This window comes from Artemia sp. Qi Xiang Cuo, chromosome 2 (assembly GCF_049724085.1).
Source record: "Artemia sp. Qi Xiang Cuo chromosome 2, ASM4972408v1, whole genome shotgun sequence".
Classification (NCBI taxonomy): Eukaryota; Metazoa; Arthropoda; class Branchiopoda; order Anostraca; family Artemiidae; genus Artemia; species Artemia sp. Qi Xiang Cuo.
Window position 1 is genome coordinate 55,650,848 of NC_142795.1, and position 26,267 is coordinate 55,677,114.

General features: G+C 34.9%; 3 protein-coding genes and 1 pseudogene across 13 annotated transcripts in view; 2 read left to right on the plus strand and 2 right to left on the minus strand.

The window, feature by feature from the left end:
* Positions 1-12,472, plus strand: part of Dlish (Dachs ligand with SH3s) — a 105,544-nt gene extending 93,072 nt beyond the window's left edge. For all 6 annotated transcript variants that reach the window (XM_089102086.1, XM_089102079.1, XM_089102071.1 and 3 more), the window contains 3 exons: positions 2,919-3,108; positions 7,743-7,885; positions 10,228-12,472. In XM_089102086.1, the coding sequence (XP_088958212.1) occupies positions 2,919-3,108; positions 7,743-7,885; positions 10,228-10,392 (498 nt within the window). In that variant the 3' untranslated portion in view covers positions 10,393-12,472. The remainder of the gene's footprint in view (positions 1-2,918; positions 3,109-7,742; positions 7,886-10,227) is intronic.
* LOC148955395 (uncharacterized) overlaps positions 1-26,267 on the plus strand; it is a 284,254-nt gene that overhangs the window by 55,098 nt on the left and 202,889 nt on the right. The gene's annotated exons all lie outside the window — the stretch shown is intronic.
* Positions 13,540-14,823, minus strand: LOC148955396 (uncharacterized; annotated as a pseudogene).
* The window catches only part of LOC148955397 (dual specificity protein phosphatase 8-like), a 110,931-nt gene continuing 102,175 nt past the window's right edge, over positions 17,512-26,267 (minus strand). For 5 of the 6 annotated variants that reach the window (XM_089101962.1, XM_089101947.1, XM_089101948.1 and 2 more), the window contains exons 10-11: positions 21,210-21,364; positions 17,512-18,737 (exon numbers count right to left, since the gene is read on the minus strand). In XM_089101962.1, coding sequence (XP_088958088.1) covers positions 18,499-18,737; positions 21,210-21,364 — 394 coding nt within the window. In that variant the 3' untranslated portion in view covers positions 17,512-18,498. Of the gene's footprint in view, positions 18,738-21,209; positions 21,365-23,310; positions 23,375-26,267 lie in introns of those variants that run through there. The other variant, XM_089101969.1, reaches the window with a different exon arrangement.

A 26,267-nucleotide genomic window follows, 5' to 3' on the forward strand; every position in this document is an offset into this window, starting at 1 on the left:
ATTGATATATAGGAGAAATAAAATAGGGCCAAGAACGGAGCCTTGCGGGACACCCCTCCGAACAGGTAAGGGCTGAGAGGATACTCTACCTAGGCTCACACTCTGTACCTTTCCAGATAGATAAGAATCAAACCAAGGGAGAGGAACACCACGAATACTGTAACTATTTAATTTACTTATTAAAATACTATGATCTACCATGTCAAAGGCCTTAGAACAATCCAAAAATAAGCCCAATGCAGTTTTTTTAAGATCGAGTTGTGAGCGTATGAACTGTGTGGTGTCAATTAGAGCATGAGAAGCTGTAAATTTCAGCCGGAAGTCATATTGGTGCGGAGAAATCAAGGAAACGGATTGCTGACTGTCAAACAGAAAGGAAGACAGACGTCTGAAGATGATTCTCTCGAGCACTTTGGATATAACAAGGAAGAATTAAGATTGGAAGATAATTACCTATCTCAGTTGGATCGCCCTTTTTAAGAACTGGAATAACAATGGCTGACTTTAGTAAATCAGGGAAAACTCCGTGGGTTAAAGAAAGGTTGGCAATATGCTTGATGGGCTCGTAAACAAAAGGAGATATTGGTCTTCAGGAGCTTATTACTTAATCCAAGACAGTCAGGTGTAAAACTATTAGGGAGAGAACTGATGATTTGAAGTACCTCATTATTATCAGTTGGGCAGAAAAACATGGATCTAGAATTGAAGCAGGGGAATACAGCCTGTAAGGAGGAGCGGGAGTCAGTATGAGGAACATTAGAAAAATAATTATTAAAAGCGTCAGGTGCATGTAAAGGGTCAATTAATCTACCATTTGTGTCTTTAAGGTGAATAGGTATAGACTTTGATTTTCTATTTTTTGAGAGTATATCATTAATGGTGGACCAAATAATAATCGGGCAATAATAAACGGGCAATTCGAAGCTTGGAGTTTAATGAGGGGTAAAAATAAAAATCGTCTGCTATCTTTGTCTAATGTGCTCTTAATCCTTTGACAATGTGTTCCTTTTCTGAGTAACACTGTAGTATTACGGCTCTTCTGAAAGAAACGTTATAGTAGCAATAATTGTTCGATTGCTCAATTGACGCTCTTTCTGAATATAATATTCGTCACTCTGAGACTGCCCCTTCCCCCTAATGGCCCTAGATATAGCCGTAGGCTATATACAAAACCGAAGAAAACACTACTAATGAATTTCTTACTTTTTGATATGCAGTAAGTTTCTGTTAATCAGATTTTCATCTTTCTTTCCATATTCGTAAATGTATTTTCATCATTTTTTTTTTATTAAATAGTTTCGTCTAAATACTTTTTAATCTTGTTGACAAGATTAAATATGACAATACGCAATACATTCGCCATCTATTGCTCGAATTTTCTTTTCTCGGTCGATTTCGAAAGGAAAAAAGTTTTAAACGTATGGCGATATGAATTGCCAGTGTGTCGCATATTGCACAATTTTATAAACTGAATATATGAATATTCAGTTTATGTTAAGCTTTCAGGCTCCTTCTCCTTAAAAAAAGATTTTGTCTTCCCTTTTGTCGATCGCGGGTATTAATTTTATAGGACTAAGAACTAAGACTGGTTTTGATGATATCATGGGATATATGGCTCATTCCTAAGCCAAGTTGCATCAAAAAGGGACTCCTATTGACACATTGCTTAGGTCTTGAAACAATGGAACGTCTTAAAACCTTGGTTGAAGAGATTGTAAATGCTTTGCGTGCTGTTGAATATGTCTAGAAAAAAACGAAATGGAAATATAGAAAAACGGGTACAATGTTTCAGTAACATAGTGTAAAATAACAAAAAAAGCCTCTAATGACAGTTTCCGCATAATCAGCTCGGAACAGTTTTGAATCTTATAAATATAGACAAAAATGAATTGAACTTTAGAAAAAGTCAACGTCCTTCTGTTAGATTAGCAAATGAAAATAATGATGCTATTTATAAAACGTGGTTAAGTGTCCTTGACCTGTATTTAATTATATTTGTTTTAGCATAGGGCATAAGGCCGTATTCAGGAGGGGGTAGGGGTTTTAACCCCCCACCCCACCCCCACCCCCCACCCAAAAAAAAATGGTTTTCCGACTCGTAAAGGCGTAACGAAAACGAATATAAACAAGTTTTTGATGTGTTTTTAAAGTTTTTTTTTAAGACCCCCCCCCCCTCCGAAAAAAAAATCCTGGATAAGGCTCTGATAGGGCGGCATATGTAATTTTTTTGCAAATAAATAGACCATTTCATTTGGCTAAATGTCATTAACAAACCAAATGTATCCCTGCTTTTGCTTTATTGCATTGTGATATAGGCTAGAAGAGAAACAATTATCCCAACTTTGTTTGATTTGGTGTTATTGCATTGTAAATAATATCATATTGGACATTATTGAGATTTGTTATCGATTGTGTTTTGTTTCATCCTTCTCTTTTTATGTTTTGTTTAATTTAGTTCAGTTTTTTCCCATTGATACAGGCTTCCAGACGTGAAGCCGAAATATTCTGACTTTTACTCTTACTATTGAGAAAGAGGCTGTTATTTTCCAGTAATATTATACTCTTTTTTTCTATATTTTCCTTTCGTATTATTTGTGAATGGAAAGGTAGTGTGATCTAAGAAATTATTTACTATTGAATATACGCAATGTATCAAATAAGTAGTTCCTCCAGGTGCTAGGATAGAGGCTCCACTCCTTATGATTTGCGTTAAAGCCTTTTGTCAAGTTATTAAAGCTTTTCATTGCTTAAGAAAAGAAAAAAAACTTACAAAACTCCTTAAAAAAAAACCGTTAGAAAGTAAACAGTAGCAAGTTTGACTGTTACTGGTTAAAGAATTTTATCGTCATTTTGCAGAAATATTGAATCCCTCTTAGTTATTACATGTGATCTACTATACCATATTATTTTCTCCTCAGGAAAGATCAGGAAGATTTGTAGTACTTTATACATTCTTGGCAAGAGATGAGAATGATGTGAGTGTTGAACGAGGAGAACTTGTTACAATCCTGAATAGGGAAGACCCAGATTGGTATTGGATATTACGGGATAATGGACAGGAAGGTTTTGTGCCCTCTGCATTTGTCTATCCGGCTGATGCTCTTCAAGGTAATCCTTGTTATTCAATGATTCAAATGAACCGTTACCAATCTAGAAAAGATAAGCACAAGGTTTTTAGTCACCAAAAGTATAAAGAATAAAATTGAATCGTCTATTGTTGGCTAAAGTTGTGAAATAAGTTGGCTAAAATTGCATCACTTAATTTGTTACTACATGTTTGGTATATTTTCGATGAAAGCTGAGAGTAGTAGCCAAAAATTAAGCGAAATAACTTCAGTTAAGCGTTGTAATGAATACTGGTTAGATATACACGCATTAACATCAGTTGATATGTGCATTGAAAAGTAATGGATTTCAGCTATGTTGGGGAATCAGTACTTAGAACATGTGAATATAGACTTGACACTCAACCCTCCATGTATTGAGCTATTTATGTTAAATTCCCCTCGTTATATTTAAATTTGGTTATTCAATTTTTACGTGTATTCACCTAAAACTGATTTTAATCAAATTACCTAAAAAACACCTAAAAGTGATTTTTTTTTTCAAATTAAGGTTCTAAAGTATAATCAGCTGAAAGGCGCCCTATAACCCACCAAAATATTGATATGCCCATAGGCGGGGCCTTCACTCCACGTTTAAAATCACGGGGCTGGACAAACAAGTTCATTATCTGTACTATTTGAAAATTTCCTTAATGTGGTACAAATCTTCCTTTGTATCATATTCTAGTTATCCTTTAGTTTCTATTTGCACTTGATATTTTGGCTTATTATCTTATAGAAAAAAAATCACTAAATTAAAGAAAATGTGTCCTTTATATATCTGCTGCGATTGTTCTTCGTTTAAAGTGTCACAGAACGCTCCTAAACTGTCATTAGACTCGTCTGTCCAACTGTCGATTTAAGACAGAATTCAGAAACCACTGCTACTGCTACAAGCTTACCGAAAAACCTATTAATCCGCCTGCTAAATTTCAACAGTGTGTTAATTATTAAGAATTTGGGAACAGTTCAAAAAACAAATTCAAGTTCATGGGCGTAGACAGCATATTGTCTAGGGGGGCAGTCGATAGTGTGATGGAGGGCCTTTTATCAACTGCTTTTCCAACCATCTGCTTTTTCAGCCATATCTAATGTAAATTTGAAGGTCTAGGGGGGGCAGCTGCCCCCCATGCCCCCTCCCCCTCCCTACGCCCATGTTCAAGTTCAGCATAAAATATAAATACAGCTGCCTTAAATTTAAATTGTTAGAGTATTTTTATGTTGCTAGGATTCTGACGAATTTTTTTCGCTTGCGTGTTTAGGTAAGTGTAAGTAAAAACTGACATAATAAAAAGACACATTCCGAGGCGTTTGGTTTCACGTGTGTTGCAAAGTAATTCGACAGATTGGTGTGAATGTAAGGAAAAGCGGCAGAAAATTCAACTGCATCTTAACCTAGAGGGTGGTGGTCGCCACTTGGCGGTTGACAGATTCATATATATATGTAAGTAAATGTACATACAATGATAGTGCACTCAAGCTAGAGGGTAGGGAGTCGCTCCCTGTTTTCAAGTTGGCGTTCACGTAAAAATGAAGGCAAAAAAACTCAACTGCTGAAGCAACTGGAGTCGACACACATTTGAATAAATGATAGTAAAAAAATGCATGATATTAAGCTGCACCAAAGCTAAGGATCACCCCCTTGGCTGTCAGCAGGCTTATATGCATTAACTAAAAATTGCACAGACCTTGACTGCCTTCAATTGGTCAGTAGAACTGACCAATTCATTTCTTGCACTATTCAAGAAATTATTTATCTGCATAAAAGGTCTTCTGAGCTATTAAGGCAATATAACCGAATTTTGACGTTTGCTTATCACTCAAATATTACACTAAGCTTTACCTTCTATTCCGCAGATATTCTCCAGATTTTAATAACAGTTTGTCTTTTGTATGAAAATTTAGTTTTGGCCATTAATTGCTTTTAACAAGTTTGCTTACTCATTTGCTCTACTTTTAGTCCTTATTATATTTCCCAGAAGTTGTTTTTATGCTACAATTCTGTAAGATAAAAAGTGAGAAAAGTAACATCTTGAGAAAATTCTGAAGAAAATTTCAACCACTACCATGCAGAATCTTGTTTAGATGTTCTCTATTTCCTAGTTGACTTTTTTGCCATAATTAACCTTGTACCGTATAATTACAGAACTGTTGCCAACTAATGCCTCGGTTTTCAAAATATCTGGATAAACTAAAGACACTCCTTGAATTTCCACCAGATAAATCGCAATTGACAAAAAAAAGAATCAAACAAAAATTCATCAGGGTCTGAATTCAGCCATCCTGACACTGGCTGATGCAATATTAGATACACAAAGAGTTTTCTGTTGAAGAGGATTAAGGTGCCAATATAATTAAATGAAAATGACCGCTATATCAAATTAAATATATAACAAGAATTCATGCTTGATTTGAAGCTCAGCAGAAAAAGGTTTCATGTAGATCGGTGTCAAATCTAGGGGGAGGGGCTGGATATGCTAGGGTGGGTGAAATTATTTTCGTTTTATATTCCTTTCTTTTAAGGTATAAAAACTGTATTTTTTGTTTATATATTTTATTAAGAATAAGTTACAGTGTTTCGAATCCCAATAAATATCACATAAAAGCTTAGACTCGTACCCCCAACATCACTAACTTGGTTGTTAAACACAGAATAGGAAATGCGCTCGGTAATATTTTATGAATGGAGAGAGAATTCAATGTTAGATCAGGAGGTTCCTGTTTTTAGTTTTGTTTGTTTGTAGAATGACCAAAGCTAACTTGCAGTTGCTTTTTTCTCTTCTAAATTGTTGGCCAAAGAGCAATGATGTCAAAAATACTTAAGAATAGCTAAAATTCAATATTGCCGTCGCCTTATGCAATGGTAGAGTCTCTTATACTGACGGGTAAAAACGAAAATCGTTTTTTTATTATTATTTTTGTTGCTTCTGTTGTAGTTGTGACGTTTCTGTTTGTTTTTTGTTTTTACCAATGAACCATCTTGTTAAAAATTTTAGCCTTGGAATGTATCAGATTTTTTTTTGTTTTAATGCGAGAAAGGATGAAACTGCCCCCTGCAAAATTTCTATCGTATTTTTTTTTTCTTTTTTTAAACTTAAAAGAATCCCTCCTCTCCTCTCAGTGATACCAACATCTTTAAAATCTTAAACTAACAACTATATGTAGGTACCACCTACGCTTAAAAACAAAGAAATCTAAAAAAATATCGTATCAATTAATCCTTCAGTTAGAGCAGCCAAAAACTAAACAGACTTAATTTTTTGGTATTTTAATACCAATTACTATTAACAAACATTTATTACAACCGGGTTTTTTTCATAGTGCTCTTCCGTCATCGGTCACCCCTTCCACGCAGAACCAAAATTAATAAAACCCAACAAAAAACACCTTTTAATTTACTCTGAAATCTCTCTGTTTAGAATAAAATCCCTTCCTCCCAATTTACTCACAAATCCTCTGAAACCACCCAAATGAAAGACACTTATCATTTTACACAACAAAACACTTAACAATTAAGCAAGGATTTTTATTTTTATTTTTTAACATTTTAATTCAATTATTTTCACCAACCCTTTCCAACTGCTCAAAAAAATAGTTTATTTATTTGCTATGTATTGTGTTTTATTTATATTTTTTGTGTTTTTTTTTTCATTACTAGGCCTGCAACAGTTTTTGCTGTTGGGCTCTGTTTCAGAGCAAGAATTTTGTTAACCGAAATATAGTCGTAAGAACATAATTTCAGACAGCAACTGTCTCTAGTACCAATCCAAGCCTACCTACTATCTATGATCCTTCCAAATGACATGGGACTGGAATTTTAAATTTAACACCAAATATTGACCAACAAAATTTTATAACTCGCTTCTACCATCAACTTCCGACAATAAACAATTTCATGATCACATACACATTTGTTGATCAATGAATGAATGGAATACTTTATTACTCATCAAGACACGAAGTGAAAACGATGGAATACAAAGAGAGTGAAAAACAGAAAAACAAAATACTATACACAAAAACACTTAACGCCGACTACAAGCAATTCAAAAAAGGATACCCATCCAGGAGTGGTTCATCTCTTGACTACACAGGTTAGAGGCCAGTTCATTAACACTAAGAATCCGTGGCTGTCAGAAGATCCCAAAATGGTGCTAGGAACAGTACATGAGGCAAAGACACGGCATTATACAGCTTAACCAAGGGCATTGTTGTAATGCTTACCTGTGACAGAACAAGCGATGCATATGCGCCGCATAATTTCTTCTCTGTACGGGCAATAATCAGCTTACTGATTGCAGATACAGAGGGACCAATTGAAATGCCTAGGTAAATTAGATCTACCACCAAGATTAACCGCATCAAGGGCAAGATGTGGCGGACAATTAAACAGCAAAACTTGCTAATTCATAGCATTCAAAGACAAATTGGTACGCTTAGGATTATTATCTATAACAGAAAAACTATTTTGAGGACTAGCAACCGACCGATTTAAAAGAATCCCACGACAGGAGAGCAATTCCACTAAAAGAACTTTTGGAGTCTATAATCAAGAAAAGTAAACTATCTTAATGCTACAACGGGATTTCACTAATTTCCCTGGTATTTTTTTTTTTATGTTGAATGTATTGTTTTCAGCTCAAATAGCTCATTCACAAATGCCACTAAGCGCCTCTGTGGCGAATCCACAAAACCCTGCACCCCATCAGATGAGCCAGCAGCAGCAGCAAGACGATCCACGATGCAGTGGCACAGAACTCATTATGTTATATGATTATAAGGTAGCTATTGCTTAATTTTCATTCTCTTTTCAACTAATCTTGAAAAAGAAAATATACCAAAATGTTTACGGTTTATTTTGTCATCGTCTATATTTTTCACATTTTAAATCATTTTATTGATACTAGAAAATTGTTTAACAAGCGCTGAAAAAGAAGAGGAAAAAGTCTACGATGAATGATTGAGAATATGAACAATATAGGCGAACGCACGGGATAAATTATAAAAATATGTTCTTATTATTTATTTATTGTTTTAAGGTGTTATTTCTTTTATTGTCTGTATTTTGATGTTATATTTTTTTTATCCAAACAGCATACATACAACAATTATGGTTTGAAAGAAAAGAAAAAAAATACTATAATTATGCTCTATCAGTATTTGGTTAGTAATTTGGAGGTCCTTTGTAAGTGATTTTGATTGGTTCTACTTAGGAATATAGAGATTCATTCGCCCATTTCTGTTTTATAATGTATAAAAAGTAAAAAATATCTGTTATGCCAAGTATGGTAAAAAATTTCCTAATATAGGGAACGGTTTACATCGAATTATATCTGCACCCAGGAGGAGGGGATCTCCATGCTAGAATTCCCCTCTGGAAAAATCGGAAATATTGGCCCAAAAATGTACATTTTTCTGATATTGGCCCTCCCTCCTCCGTCATCGCTATACTCACTGAGTAAGCTCGGCTAAGAGTTGATACATCACCCACTGTGTACGTTAGACTTCTCGCTGCCAAAGGCTCTTTAAGTACCCCAACGCTGTCTTGCTCGAATAGGGCCAATACTTCATTAATAATGATGATATCTAAAAAGCAGTCAATGAGCATATTGTCCCAAGAACGCCCGCACTTAATTCTGCTGGGATAAGTAAACTCGTCTCGTTTGCGAATTTTTTTGCTAGTTTTTGAAGGTGTTAGTTTTGAAAATAATGAAGTTTTTTTTTTCAAAATTGGCCTATGTTTTTGCCCAAATTTTATGGTTTAACAGTTTCTTTGCCTGCTTCCTGGGTCCTTTGGGGATAGCTTTCTCAAGAAGTTGAACATTTGTCACGTTAGCCCTCATTTTTTGCTCATCAAACTGCTTTTGTGGTAGAAAACAAAGAGGGGCGCTGGATTGGGGATACTTTGTCCGGGGAGCACGGGTTTGATTCCTAGCGTGGTCGGTTATTTGGTTTGGGATAAGGGTCAATGACGTGACTCTGTAAGCTCAGCCAGAGTCGACCCAGCTCTAAATGGGTACCTAGAGAAATCTGGAGAAGGTAAGCAGGAAGGGTGTGCGAAAACACCGGATGGCTGGCCCCCAATCTCCCATTGCTCTTCCTGGCGGAAGGGCCACGAAGCGGAGATCAGCACCGCCGGTTTGGACCTTGAGGGTCTAGTGCCGTCATACTTACTTTTACTTACTTTCACAAATTTGTTTTCGGTCAGGTTAAAAATTGAAATAATTTGGTACAAATATCGTCCAAATCTACCAACCACCCACCCACCCTCCTATAAAACAACTTAACCTTTATTTAGTGTAAGGATAGGCTAACTTTCTCTCTATTTTTGTGATTGGCTAGCAAGAATGAAATCATTGCTTGATGTTTGTGTATTAGTACTAAAAACTGAGGTCTAGTCAGTAGAGAATATCGAAGAGTTTGATCTTTTAAGACACTAGCGAGACCTTTTTGGTTTGGTGACAAAATGATGGTTTCACAAGAACAATTAATGAATGAACATTAGCCAGTTTTATTTAGTTAAAATTAGGATAAATCCTGCTTCTTTTTTCCCCTGAAATTTTATTTTGGCCCTTTGGGTGAGGGGATATTATTTGTTTGGAAATGAATGTCCTATCTGCATCTTAAAAATTTTCTAATACCTATACCTAATACCTATAAATTCTCTAATTTTCTAATGTACTTTTGACTATGTGAATCGATCCAAGAAAGAGGTTTTCCTGCAATACAAATCAATCTTAAACTATGTTTTCCCTCTATTTTGACAGTTTTATCCGGATTTGGAATTGTATTCATTGATTTGTTGTTTTTTTTTACGAAAAAAATACGCATGTATTTTTGGACTCAGAGTAGAATGTTGCATTAGCTGATTACTCTAGAACCCCAAAGTAAGTTATTTTAGGAAAGATGGATAGCGCTGCATGTATGTTTCGTACATAACATGATTAATCCTCTTGAAGCCCAAGAGGAAGAAAATAAAAGTTTGTGAATTTATTTATGGAATCGAATTTCTGAATCTATAATTACAATTATGTAAAAATGTATGATGTGCTTTTATTTACTTTTTTGGCTCCGGGAAAAACGGATAAATGTAACTAAAATGTTTATTATTTTTGATTCGTAGGCTCAAGCCTCCGACGATTTGTCGCTTCGACGAGGAGATTGGGTTTATGCAGACTTATCAAATCAAACAATGGATGGATGGCTTTGGGCTTACTCCCCTAAGCTTCGAAAATCAGGATTCATTCCCAAGGCTTATGCTAGGCCTCCTGCCATGACTAGCCTTTAATTTCAGCGATTATTTACTTTTATCTGGAGTTGAACTAGTTTATGAACGTGTTCTGTGGAAATTAGCTGATGTTTATTGGATATTTGTGCCTTTTTATGAAGTGCGATTCAAACCAAGATCAGTGTGTCTACTACTGATTACTTGTTGATATGCGGTAATTTATATATATATATATATATATATATATATATATATATATATATATATATATATATATATATATATATATATATACCACAGGAGGTCAATGCACGAATTCATGTTCAGTTTCATCTATGCTGTGGTATCGATACACTTAAATATTGAACCATCCATGTTGGAAAATAATCCACTAATTGTTTTCAGGGTAAAGATCAAGGCAGAATTAGTATTTGAACATGGCGCGCTTTTAGGAGAAATCACATTTTTGTTTTTGGTCATGTGTCGTAAACTAATTGCAATTAGCCTTTGAAATAGTTTGATTTCGCTTAGAACTTTGTCTGAAAATTCTACGTCTCTCTTGATCTGAATAGTTTATCAGTAATGTATAGATGCCAGTTGTATTAAACTTGTGTGTTTTTCTTGTTATAACTTGCATGGGTACAATTTTGAAAGATCTATGCTCAATGCCATGGTTGCTAAATCGTACCTTTCGAAGAAATAATGGTGTGTTGGTTTTTTCAATTATGATAATCCAGTAAATTATTAAGAAGAAAACTTAACATAATTTGATTTGTCTATGAAATGCTCCGCACTGAATGTATCATTTTTGTTCCTATCTGAGAGCTCTCGTTTCAGGAAGAAATATCCCTTTTATAATTATAATGTTTATAATTTTCAATTATCTCTTTTAAGGTATGCTACTAATTCCATTATATAAAATTTTTTGTTGGATTGCTTTTTAATCTATTGCAGATTTTTTCTCTTCTTTATTTTCCCTCTTCAAATTCTGACAGCAATTCGACTGTACTTCTGGAACAAAATAATTTCCTGTGGTGATGCTTGTTCGCACTTTTTTTTTTTTTTTTTGTATTTTGTATTTTGTCCCTCTATCTAAATTCATTTTATTTTGGAGAAATTTTAATTCTCAAGGAATTACAGTTTTGGCAACGTGCGGCTGTGATGAAAGGATCAGGATTGTTGAGTGTTAAGGTTGTGATTTATGGTAAGCAATTAAAATGCTTTAAACATTTAAAAAAAACGTGTTATTTTGTGTTCTACGCCTGGGACTTGTCAACCTGTAGGCTACACGTCGAATGTTTCTTTTTCGATAAAGACGATTATAGCTTCTCGCTGTTTTCAGTGAATGGGATAAACCCTGATTAATTTAAAATTATTTGGTTTCCACTATTCATATAGGCAGTAATATATCTCAGAACAAGGGATTTGAAAAAATGGCTATTTTACCACCGGGAACTGGATATTGCCGAGTTTCCCATATGCCAGGCTTTCACCTATTCTAGCAAATCGTACAAGTTATCCCTAGGGACTTCATCTGGGGGAATGCCATAGTTTTTGACCCAGCTCAGCTTCAAGATTCATGATTGATGTGGGATAAAAGTGGGGAGAGGTTTTTATCGCACTACAAGTACAGAGTGTAATTAAGACTTGACAAGGAATCAATTGTATAAAATACAGTTATAAAAAAAAGTATTAAGAGAGCCAGCATATATTTTTAGCAAAAACAAAGATATAAAGACGAAGCAACAAAATGGCTTTTTCACTTCTTACATAATTATCATTATTGATATTTTATAAAATTAGTGTGAACATATCTGCCACTTGACCCAATCTTAATTTTTTGTTCATTTGTAGTGTGTTATCTTCTTCTTACTTGTGTTGGATGTTGAAGAAGTATTTTGCTATTGTTTTTGCTTTAAATGTGAATTTTGTTTTATTGATTGATAATTGGTCATATCGTCAGCGTTGCCATTTTTAAGTGCCTTGTTTTTAATTTGCTTGAATTTTTTAGTTTTACATTTTGTTTTGAACAAATTGAGGTTGTGGATCAATTAATTCCGTCCACTTTATGATGTATTGTTTGTATTTAACTTTCGGTCAAACTATTTTGCGGTTTTTAATAAAAAAAAATATCTTAGTCTTTTTATTGTACGTATCTTTCCTTAGCCCATAATAGATGTACTATCAAATAGAGAACTTCCGATTCGTGGTTCCAAATTATTTTAGTTGCCAAATAACATTATTACATTCGTTATTTCATCTATGATCAGCGGTCAGTAGCTTGAAGATGGTAAGGGATGATCTTCCTTAGCTTGGTAATACGGGACCGAGAGATCGAACCCTGTTGTAGCAACACCCTGCAGGGCCGACTCAGGGACCTTAGTAGTCAAGAAGCGTCGTTAATCCGATTACTACTACTAGTGATGATCTTTTCTACTTGAAGATCAGGAAACAAGGATTAATAGTAACTAAGAATAATAGTTGCCTTGATAAGCTAAAACAGATTTTTCATGTTCCCAACAATCAAAGCGGGTGCTCCCACTCCAAAATCAAACAGTTCGTGGGAACGAATTGTTTGTAAGGATTGACTCGGCCCAATAGTAACCGAAACCAAAAAATAGAATTTTGACAACAATAGATACATAAAAGAATTGGCTTTTTATGCTGATTCTAAATGTTTAAAATTCATTAAGTGTATTGTTCCCCATCAAAAGCTACGAACCTAAGAAAATTTACCTGATTATTAAAAAAGCCCCTCCCCCCCCTCCCGAAAAAAAAATCAAGCCATCTTAATGAAAATCGCACAATCAGATTCAGCGTGTCAAAGAATCCTACTGTAGAGGTTTCTATCACCCAGTTCCAGTTCCAAAAATTTGTATCAGGGTATGTGAACTACCAATTAGTCCTTTCAACCCTTTGACTCTCCAAAAAGTATCATCAGACATTCAGAAATCTATTGTCCTCATCCGTAACCAAGTCCTCTTATCAGTTAAAACAAACCTATCATCCCAATTGAACTTCCTAATTCTATTGATGGGTTTTGGGAAGAGCGCGTAGTTGAGTCACCTTTCCCAGCAGTTTAAGACCTATATGCCGGCCGGTACCAATACGGTTCTTCACGCTCACTCCCGCTCCCTTCTGCACTCTCCAAAACAAATGATGAATTACCTCCTTCTTTTTAATGACTTCATTGTGCATTAATAATCACTAATCAATTTGCCTCTTCTTTAAAATATCAATAGATGCCTTAAAAATCTTTCTATCCAAGTGCCAAGACAGGTTAGAATCCAGGATTGCAGTGTAGGTATTTGGGATATTCGCCATGTAGCAGTGGCGTTTAAGGGAAATGGTCTCCACACTTAGTGGCTGACAATCAAACAAGACATGCTGGATAGTTTCATTGGTTGAGAAGCAGACCCGGCATAGAGGGGAGTGATGATTTCAGACGGTAATATAGCACTGTGTGAAATCTAGTATGAAAAGGAGATAAAATCAATTTACTGTGATTAACATTAGATCTTTGCCTAATAATATCATATGAACTGAGGGTAGAGAGTAAATCAGCAGTATCATTGTATTTGATACCTTTATGGCTTGGAACATGTTGGAAATAAATCTGGTTGCCTTTAGCTTGGAGGTTCAGGAGCTGTATTCTAATGTTTAGTAACTCCTTATCATTGGCAATTCTATTAATTTTTTTGAGCAGAATTTTGATATACAATGCTATAATTTATGAGAACATCTAGGGCCAAGCGAATGGCACATAATCCAGCTGACAAAATGGAAGATTCCAAAGGAAGGGGAGAAAAAAGGTTAAGGTCCAGTGATGAAATACATACTCCTGCTCCAGCTCTCTCACCCTGAACAGATCCATCTGAATAGATTTTCCTGTGATTAGGGTAAAACTTCGAAATCTGATCACCAGAATAGTCTGAATCTCATGATTGGGAATTTGGGTTTTTATTTATTGGAATAAGTTCTGCTTGACAAATAAGTGGACTCATTTCCCAAGGCGGAGTGTCAGTGAAGGGGTACGCATACGAGGAATATTGACTCCAATTTGGGACCTCCAATTGAAACTGATTCCAAGATGAATGGTCATTGGTGCAAGCAGCCTTCAAAGCAAAGGTATGATTTTATACAACATGCTTGCTTCCATAAGCTTGAATTCGCGAGAAATATTTCTTCCGTTGACTGGATACTCTTTCACTTAGGGAAACCAAACCAGACAGTTGTTCTAATTTAAACAGAGGAATATGCCTGTGCAAACCCGGAAAAATTCGAATAGCTGAATTTTGTAAAGATTCTAGGGTATTACATGCAGATGAGGAACGAATTGAGAAGAATTGGAGCCATATTCTAGATTAGATCGGATATATAATTTATAACTTTAGGGTGGCATCCTCATTTACTTCCAGCAAGTCTCTTTAGAACACCAAGTTTCCGAATGATCATGGATTTCAAAGAATTAATATGTACATGCCATAACATTTTAGAATCTATCCATAGGCCAAATAGCTTCACTGAGTTGCAATATGGAATTTCACTAGAGAAAATTTGAAGTGGATTGAACAATTTGCAAATATAATGGCTTTGCTTTTACTAATTGAAATTGGAAAACCAAAAGCTGAAGAGAATCTCTGAACTAATCTTATATCCAGTTGAATAAGGCTTTGAAGAAGTACAATATCCTTTTCAGACTTCCAAATAATCAAATCATCTGCGTAAAGGCCAAGCAATGAGTGAGATAATTGGAATTCTGAAACAAACAAATTGAACAGAAGGCGCCTCAAAATTGCTCCTTGGGGAAGACCTCTAGTAATGGGGTTCGTCTCTCCTCTATACTCATTAGCTTTGACATAAAAACTTCTATCCCTTAAAAAGGAAACCATCTGCAAAAATATGGAATTTTGTATTTTTCGCCAGAAGAAAGATCACAGATTCTTTTTCTTTTTTTTCAAAGTTATTCGATGAAAATTTTGAAATAGCTATTTTGTTCAGCATAGTTGAAAGGTCCAATAATTATGCCTTTGCGGATAACACGACCCCCCAAAGCTCCTTGGGAAATGGTTGTAAGTTACAACGTTTGCCCGTTGTTTTGTTTAGTATTTGCTATTGGGGAGTAGGGAGTATACAGACATTTTTCCGGAGGGATTTCCACGGGGAGGGTAGATTCGGATTTCCCGGTATTATTTCAAAAACGATCAAGACTTAAAAAATAATAATTTTTTTTTTCAACTGAAAGTAAGAAGCAACACTAAAACTAGGAACGAACAGGAATTATTCTGTATATGAAGGGGGCTGCCCCTCAGCAATACCTCGCTCTTTAAATTTGACTTTTTTGCCTCAACTCTTTAAGAACGATTCCTGAAGCACATGGGCTGTTCATTTAAAATAAGAAGCTTTTTTAAAGTACTAAAATCTTTAGCATAAAGAGCGAGGGATTGAGGGGAGGGGGCAGCTCTTATCGCATACGGAATAATTTCTGTTAGTTTTAAAGTTGCTCCTTAATTTCAGTTGAAAAATCTCCTTACCACCAAAACTGGCTTGCAAGAGAGACATTACCAGGCGTATGAAAATAGCTTCTCTTAAATGGTTTAAGCCAGTATGAAAGTCCCAATTAAAAACAAAACCCTGGTTAGACAAACAACGGAAAAGAAATTAATGGGTAAAACAACACATTGTATTTATTGTACTCAAGGTTTAACAAACATGAAGAAAACTAAATTGAGCAAATTACACAATCAAGACAATCATGATTCGTAAAGATATAAATCAATTTATTGTATATCCATTCGTGTGATTAAACTTGCAAGTTTATTCGATTGCACAATAATTTTTCTTTTGCCACGATTCTTTTGAACTTTGATATAATTTTAGCAGTTTATTAACGAGCGAGGAACTTAAGAAAAAACTAAAGAACAGGAACTTGTATCGCCAAATAACCATAGCAAACATATTATTTTTTCTAATCAATCATGAAAATATCCTAGACAAGTAAATTTAATCGTCAAGCGTTGTGCTGCAATAGCGACAAGAAATTTAAATAAAAGTAGAAAGATAGAATGATAGAACTCTGAAAAAAATAGTAGGTTGATTACGATAGTTATAACCACGGACATCAAGTTGTACAGATTGAAAATACTGGAAAGCGAATTGAATAAACGAACAAATTTTGCTTGTTGAATCAACTTTGGTGTTTTAGTCCGACTCTCTTTAGTAAATCTCTGGACAATAACTAGAAAATATTTTCAAGGGCTGCATTTCCAAATAATATATTGTTTATCTAAGGTACATACACAAGGGAGGCTTGGGGGACAAAAATCTCGTTCTTTTTCAAATTTGTTCCCTATTTTCCAATCATGTTTAAATAATTTACATGTTTTACTACCATCAATATAAAAGCAAGCCCCTATCCCGAAATAAATTCCTATGTATGTGTTAAGTTGATCTTTGTCAACTCCTACTTCATGGTTTCAATCTAGACCCTGACAGGAGTCAAATATGGCTCTGGCAGACGGATTCCATGTCACCCAATAAAAGAAAAAAAAATGTCTTCATGCAGGTAAAATTTTTACTTGCCTCTGTTTCAAATCAAAGATGAAAATTTGCTCTAAAATCAATAGAAGATTGTTGTCTCTGCTTTAGTAAAAATGTACTATTGGCGTTATTTTTTTGACGGGTACCTAAAGAAGAATTTTTCAAGGAAGAATCAAGAGAATGTAACTTTTAAATAGACATACCAACCGGAATTGACACAGTGACGCCGCATTCGCTTGGCGAAATTTAGTGTCTTCTGTCAATCTTTAGTTTTACTCCCTATATCATGAGAGCTAACAGAATTTGTATTTTGTATAAATAATAATTGTAAGGTGCAGTATTTAAGAAGCCGTGCCGCGCAAAGCAACTTTTAAGATATTTCGTACTTACGTTCAATCACTTCGAGAAGTGTGATAACTTCTGAGGAGGAAGTGACAATTGTAAATCCAAAATAAGTCAAGTAGAAATCGTTCACTATTGGTCTGGAAGAATATAAGAAATATTCTGAGCACTAATAAATAGAGTTACCACCCTATGGGATTTATAACTCATTTAGAGATTTATTCTTATCCCTAATATTTTTTCCAATAGTAAAAATCTGGTGATTTTTTTCCCAGCCTAGTTGCACTTTTTCATGAATTTATAGTCTTCACATATACTGGTCACGCCCTAGAGACAAAAAAACATTTAAAGTCATTCCAAAAGTAAAAATTCAATTTTCCACTAAAGGTCTCAGAAGTGGATATATCTCGAATAAAAAAAAACAATGAAGGCTATTAAACTATTAATACGATTACGTTTTTGGTGGCATTCCTTCTAGTTATAGCTAATTCTTCGACTGATTTCTTAAAGGATCAGTTTCTTGGGTTAGTTACAACCTGTCCATACAATGTATTCACATAATGCTTCAACTAGAACTGAGTACATTATTTTCCTTAATAATCATGGATTTTAGTTATGCTCTACGGTTAATAAGTAAAGCGTATTACCAGCTGCCTCAAGGAACCCCAAGGGACTCCAATGATGATTGTGGGATTTTGAAACTAGTTTTGCAAATAAGACCAAAATGATTTTTGTCTATAGCAGTTCCATGGAGTCTATAATTAAGCAATAGGTACTCTCCTGAAGGGAACAGATTAGGTATTTTGAAAATTGCCTCCAACTTTGAAATCCGTATCTTAAAGATTGCCGAAAATAGCCTCGACTTACTTTATTAAAGAACACTCAAATTACTCATCTAAAAATACTGAGGGGCATTCCTATTTATTCAGAAGATAGTTGAAAAATAATTTTAAGTGTTTTCTTTGAATCCCTTGAAAAAAAATGTTATGTTAATGCCTTCAAATAACTTTTAATACCCGAAGTTGCTATAAATTTAAGTTTTCAAAAAAGAAAAAATGCAAGAGTTATATCGCATAATTCAGAGTCTGAATTGAGAAACAATTGAAACTTAAACAAATGGTGGCAACAAATCCAAAACGTCAATCAAAGCAATCAATTTATCATAACAATAACTGTTCGATAATCACAAAACACATTTCGTTTTAACTTCAATACCTCTACAAGCTTACATAAAATAACCGCATTGAACATTGAATGGCTACTCTTCGTAGCAGATGTAGAAGTTCACAAAACGGGTATAACTGAGACGAGACTCGAGTTCGAACCATATCCGCCTCGAGGGGATTCACTTTGAGTGGTGCAAATCCTTTGCTGGTCAAGTGAGCCGCAAGAATACCGATTTTTCTTTGATCCACTGGGACGCGTTCTTCTACTGACATTTGGTACAATAACATCATCAGAGTCAACAATTCCTGGACAACTGTGAACTCTATGAAGTGGAAACTCATTTTCGTCTGTTGGAACTGTAAAAATATATAAATTCTAAGTTTGTTTTTCTTTTCTTTTTTTGTGAGATAGCAACATTTCACAGATAATAGACCAAGTAATTGTCAGGTTGTTGCGTTTTTTTTTGTTTGTTTTTTTATAAATATTGAAAACACTGAAACATCATCCATTAAGCCTATATATTTATTCTGGATTATTGATTGGTCTGCAATAGATAAGGTTTGCAACATAGAAGCAATTACTAGTCAAAGTTACTTACCAGCCAAAAGTTTTATTTATCTTCTTTTTTTTTCAGAAAAAATATGGCACGTAGAACCAACACACAAATACAACACAGGCTACAGCGTTTGGAAAGAATGGGAGGGGGGGGGGGTAAACGGTATTAACGATCGAACAGTAAAATTTTGATACTGTTTACCAGCCGACATCATTCTTGTGGTAACAAAAAAAAAAAAAAAACACAGTATAAATCGACAAAATAACGGTAAAATTATGGTTAAGTCAACAAATGTGCGGCGCTTTGTGACGTAATTTAGCACTCCTTTTTTATTTAGGGGGATGAAGAGAGACCCTTGCAAAAAAAGAAACCAGTAACGCATACCCGATTCTTGATCTTTGCCTTTAAAGAGGAACTGGAGATCATTACGAACCCTCAATTGGGTCAAAGATAGCTCATTTATCTATGATGCCTTAAAAGTAACCACCAAGACAGCACACAAAATTTATCTAAAGAATCCGCTTGTACGGAAAAGGAAGCTTGAACAGTTATTTTGTCAGCGACATTGTATGAGATTCGTCTCATATACTACCAATAGATTGCATCACAAAATATTACCTTGAGGATCCCCAATCTCTACTGGATATTATCGGGAAGTAAACCAACCACTAAAAACAAAAGACTGCAAGCTTTCAAATTTCCAAGAGCCTCTGGTAGACAACCACACTGTCCGTGCGCATATAGTTTATTTATAAATATGTCCACATCTATCCGAAGCTATCGCTGTGTCAAAAGTATTTCTTTTTCAAAGTTTATTTCTAAGTGGTTTCAAAATATAGTTAATAAGAAAAGGTTGCGTTGTTTTTATTTTAGAATAAAAATATTCTCTATAATTTTTGATTATGTTACTATGTTACAAGTTTTGAATACAAAACAAAAAGTTTAACTTTTGAAACTATCACTATGACTGCTGTTTCTTCACATAAATGAAAATGTAGGAAATAAACTCACCGCTTTCCATTCCTACGAGAGCCTTAATGAAAGAAACAAAAATTAACATTTAATGACTATTAATATCAAGAGATAAATTACATAGATACTACTCCACGAAACACTTTATTTTTAAAAATCTACTAAAGTGACTAAACTAAACAACAAAAGCAAAAAAAAAATAAGAAGCATACAAGTTTTATAGAAAGAGGGGGATTGGGGCTAATAATGCTCCCAATGTGGTTGTTTAGATTGGTGGAGCCACACATCTCTCAAATAATCTTGAGGAATGTTGGATATTTTTTAGAGAAGGGGGGGAGAAAGTCTTAAATTTTCTGTCAGTTGAGACACACACAAGGTATGGGCACAATGATAGTGAAATACATTCCTATTAGAAAACTAAGCAAACAATTGATGATTAGTTTATTGTTTATTTCTTAATACATGATCATTTTCCTCTCGACTTCCTTTTTAAGGCCCTTGGGTTTGTATGTAAAGTTCAGGAACAAGTTAAACAAGAGTCAACTTTGCTGATAACAACGTCGTGAGGATATTTGAAAAAAAAAAACGCTTCTTTGTGTATATACATCTGAATGTTAAGTTTATGGCACTTGCAGGAGTAGTTCATTCAACGAAACTAAAAGGGCAACAAATATTTAAAGGAATTTCACAGTTTCTCTAAGACTCGAATTTGAACCATAGATCCTTAAATTGTTAAACATGTTATAGGTATTTGCGCACGTATACGATATTTTGTAGACAAAACGTTTCATCTAGAAAGAGTAATTCCCTCATCTTCATACTAAGTCATAACAACTTGGTTAGAATCACGCGCGATAGCTAATTCTTATGTCTAATTACAAGAAGCAGATTGCCGGACGGCAGGCACAAAAAAGAACAAACCACAGCGTTTGCTATTTGCGAGACCACAGAGAAAATATCTCGTCCTCCTCGTCCTCTTCCCTCAGGCACAAAATATGAAGTCCCTTTACCCCCCCCCCCCCCAAACAAAAGAAAACTTTTTCCTGTAAGTTTCTACTCGACCCCTCAACCGTGAGACGGAACAGACTAGACTCACCAAAACTGCAAATAAAATCCAACACCAATTTAACCAAAGCTACTGACTCGCTGCATAATGAGAAATACTCACTGAGCTTCATGTACTGATTGTATACGGTCATATAAATGTTTTCAGAGCAGGGGGTATACGGTCATATAAATGTTTTCAGAGCAGGAGTAATCGACAAAACCAAATATATCTGATAATGTTTAGTCAACATACCTGTTCCGTGCTTCCTATGGTCTCCAATGTTTTGACCACCAGTTTCCCTATTTGATAAATCGTTTGGAGATGCTGCTTGAGTGGAATTTTCAACTCGATGTCTTCCTCTGCCGCTACGACGTCTTCTGGGTGGAGCAACTACGGTCTCTTCTGGCCTACCAATTAAGTAATAATAAAAATTACGGCGAAATGAAATAGATATTCGAAAAGGAGAACTTTGAGAGGACAATTCTCCCAGTATTATATCTGCATTTCCGATATTCACCTTAGATGTAGCTAAAACCAACATGCTTTTTAGGTTCCCATTAAGAAGCTGAAGTCAGTGCTTAATATTCCAGATATTACACTAAATTATGCACATATACAACCAAGAAATTCTTTAGGTCTTTCTGAAGACAACTTTTGAAAATGAATTTATCTAGTATTTGATGGAAGACTATACGAGCACTGAGGCTTCCACTACGCAACATGGCAACACAAATCCAGAAGAAAAAAATTATTAGCTCAAAACGAGTCACATACTGAGACTTCTTACAGCGTATAGTGATGATAATTCTGAACAAATCGATTAAAAAAGATCGAACATAAGAATTTATGAGATAAGATTACAACTTCGGCCCAAAAATAAATTCAATTTGTCGTTCATGATGCGTCTTGTGAAACGTAATTCCATTTTAATGGATGACTGATAAGCAGGGTCACACAAGCACAAGCTATTTACAGCAAAAGATACGGAAAGAGCTCACCTCTTCGCTATAATTTCAAAGACATTAATGTTGAAATGTTACCGTTTTTATTTGCGCACAGAGGTGTTTGTCTGGACCGCTGCGATCATAAAAATAGCAATTAATTGCGGTCTGCAGTCTTAAGAACCTATGAAGCTTTTTCAAACTGTTGAAACACGTGTATAGTCTCATAGTTTGTACGGTATTTAAAACTGGTAGCCCTAGTTCATTTAACCGAAAAATTTAACAAACTACTGAACGTTTATAACATGTTTATAACAGCGGTACCAATTCACGGAAATTAAGGAAGAGAAGTGTGTTTTAAATCTAGAAGAGCGATTTCGGTTTTTTTTGCTATTTTTCTAATGAAAATACCACAAAACGCCATTTTTCAATAAAAATACCGCAAAAGGTATTTTCCAAATTTAGGGAGAGCAAAAGTCTTGGGGGGCCCTCTCCTTGATGCCACTGGTTCATAGGCTCATAATCTATGCTGAAACTAAAAACTGATAAGACTAAAGGTTTTAATAAATGAACAACAAATTATGTGCGTTTGTTCTTAAGCTGCAGAAAATTCTTCTAGACTGACTATTTTTATTACTTTAATCAGATGAAATTCGCCGAACACACTATTTTAATAACAAATAGGCCGAATCATGCTTTAATGTATGTTAATAGGGAAACAATTTATAAGATTAGTTCATTGGCAAACAAGGACGAAATACTACAGTTAAAATTAGATGTAGCAACAAGTCAACGAAAAGGCAACAAGTTAAATCCACGAATAATAACAAGAATATCTTCGAAAGGGCACGACTGCTATTTCATTCGTAAATTTTTGCAGTGCAGCAGAATCACAAGTAATATCTTTCCCTTTATTGCTCTTTTCTCTTCGTCAAAAAAACATAATCTGTGTGCGAACTTAGGTATCTTCTAGAAACAGTGATTCAAGCCCACTAAGTCTATACAACATGAAAGAGGAGTGGTAATTTGGCGGCTTGAATATGTCCTCATATACACCAAGACCCCCCCCCCCCGCCCCCGAGAATAGTTTACAAGAATGGGACAAAGAAGGGGGGGCGAGAAAGCTTGGGCACCTATGATTAGGCTGGGATGAAACTATAACAAAGAGCTAAAATCTTGGGTAGTCTTTTGGGAGGTGTCCAAAGCAGACAGTTCAAAGAGATTGCGAGGGAGCTGGAATGTCTTTTTTTTTTTTTTTTTTTTTTTTTTTTTTTTTTTTTTTTTTTCCTCTTTGACAACTTAATATTTGGTCAAACTTCTAGTAGTAATAGTAAACGATGAATTTCTTGTTTATTATATCATTCTTGTTACATAGCCATGCAAAAAAGAGATGTCTAACAAGAATGACCTACCAACATTAGGAAGAAATTCTATTCCATATGAAGTTTCCAGTTTCCAAACTGCTCAGACAGAGCCCTTAACAAAAAAAGATGCATCATTCAAGTGTTGATGACATGAATCAAATTGGAGATGCTAAGCAAGAGGGTTTATTTACAAAATGTTTCTGGCACAGAATTAGATCCCCAGTAATTCGAGAGACTCATTAGCCTTTACCGTAATTTACAGTCGATCACCCTAACATGAATTTAAAGTTCATGCTCTACTTAGTAACCCCCCCCCCCTCAACAAAAAAAGATAGCAATAGTAGACACATACGGTCCGTGTATTCTTTTTATTTGTTCCATTTGTTTATGAAAGAGATTAACAAAAGACTCCTCCTTAGAGTAAAAACAAGGCTTCTTTTGAGTTAAAGAAAGATATCCAAAAAGTTCCATCTACATTACTTACATAATTTCCAAAGAACATACGTAACTTTTTATCATTGCAAAGGGGGTTGGATAGAATAAATAAAACTAATAATCCAATAAGATGAAAGTTGATAATATACAGTAGGATTTTATGTATTTATAAATCCTACTTTTCAGATTTGATATTTTCACAATTCATATTTGATTGTTAGTTTTTTTGTGTTTTTTTTTTGGGGGGGGGGGGTGTTTTGTGTTTTTTTTTTATTCGGGAGGGTGGAATAGTATTGAAAGGTAAGAAAAGAGTAGGAAAAGTGAATGAGTTTGGTTTATGCACAAATGAGCAGGTGTGACGCTGCTCAAGCCACAATAGTGGCTTAATAAAGCGTCACACGTTCTTACCATTTTCTACGTTTGGTTGATAATAATATTTAAAAAAATGTGGTAAGTGCCAGTTAAGTATGATGTAATTATTAGTTGAAAATAAAACCCATCTTATCTCTATCTCTTCATACTTTTACAATAGGTTCTTTCGCACGTGCCCGGCAAATAGTGGAGGTTTCTTAAAAAAAAGCTTCAAACTCCATAAGTCATCAAATCCAGGAACATAGAGTATCATCAGTGATTAAACTGTAGTACATTTATTTTTAATCAAGTAATGATACCGGTGGTTGGGTTATAGAAGCTGGGAGAGAGTTTAGTCAGATAGATTCAAAATATATTTTACATTGTACTGCCTAAATTAACTGACTTCGTTGGCCTCTTGACTATCAAAAGCTCCCTCCAGTTACATCGCTCAGGCATTTCGGCCCTAAATTTTCTTGGGTGCGGCTTGGGCCCATGACTCTAAATAAAGCGAGTTCAATTCGCTCAGGCCTTTAATCTTAACAAGAATTGTTGGCCTCCCTTACATATAGAGATATTCCAAAGCAAAATTTCACATACAATCAAAAAAAAAAAAAATTCTGTTGCCTCCCTCTGCTCGTGTTAATCGCTACAGTCTGTACCTCTGTGTCTTTAGGTCCTGCTAAAGTCCCCTCTTTCACTTAGCCTTCGAATTTCACACATGGACCTCAAGAAGGTAAGCAAGTTTGACCAACAGCAGAAGAAAACTGAGACGCTAAGTTTTCAAACAACACTATGGGATCTTTGTGTATTTTTTTATGCTTTCTCCAAGAATTTGTAGATGTTTCACGTTTTTATTTTTTACTGAAATTTTTCGCAATCCTATTTATGGCTCTAAAACTTGACGTAAAATCAATTTAAAATTATGTGTCATCGCGACTTCTACCATAGAGTTCTCTGATGCTTAAATACAATGTGTGTATATATATTTGAATACATTAAAACGTTGTTTAAAAATTGAAAAGAGAAATATTAACAATTAAAACAACTGAATACAAAGCTGCTGGTAGGATTTGTCCCCCCCCCCTCTCCAAGAAATTTTCTGGCGAGACTCATGATGCCTGTCTTGCCTTTTCCATCACTGTGTCGGTAGACCTGTGCATACAATATTTTATGCTATATGGAAAAAGATTTTCGTAATAGGAGCATTATTACCCCCCCCCCCCCACCTCAGCGCCAATAATAAAGGTGCAGACTAGAAGTATTTGCAGGAATCAAGAGGGATTAGACATCTACTTATTCTATTATCTATTTATCAGGGTTTTATGGGAAACATCCCTTAAATGATAGAACATGCAAAAAAAATAATGGTGTGTCTTATGTACTACTGAATTTTCGATCTATAAACCTGTGGATTTTTATAAAGCATCTTCCTGCGTTTTGGCAAAATTTTAAAGGTGTTTTGGGTTTTTTTGGTCAAGATTTTAACTATTTGTTTTCACAGGTAATTTCCTTGTGATTTTACAGTGGTTCAGATTACTTTTGGACTATTAAGAGCTGAGGCCCGAGCACCAACCAACGGAAGCAATGGACGTCAAAGAGGGCCGAAAAAGCCCCGATCTGTCAACCGTAACAAATGAAACGATCAAAAATAAGCGACAAAATTTCGGCGAAGTGGCCGTTTTCCAAGAAATATTTTAGGATTTCTTAGGGATAAAGTTTATGGATTCAAGTAGAAATCCAACTATTCAAAACATCGTCTCAAACCCAAAACTGCTGGCAATTCATTTGATACACACTAAAAACAATGGATTGAAAATTAGAATATCAATCCAACAACTTCAGAAGCCATAGATTATATCAAATATGCCATTATTCATCCTAAGGGCTTGTTTGACTCCTTTATAGTATGATAGGGAGTCCCAACTGTTAATTGATTGGTCATGAAAAGTCCAGTTACGTTGTTTGTCAATATCATTATCAGCTATCCATAACCTCTTTTAAGTACATAAATTCCAAAAAATGCACTATTCTGTAAAAAATTGCAACTTACTTTAATTCAATCGCTTTAAATCTTAAAAATAAAACTAGAAGCCATCCTAAGTTCCTACAGCCACCCCTTCTATACAAAGCTGGCAGAATAAAAAAAAATATCATGATTACCCCTCCCTCCCAAGGGACAATCTAGTAAAGATCGAGCTTTCCATCGCCATTGGAAC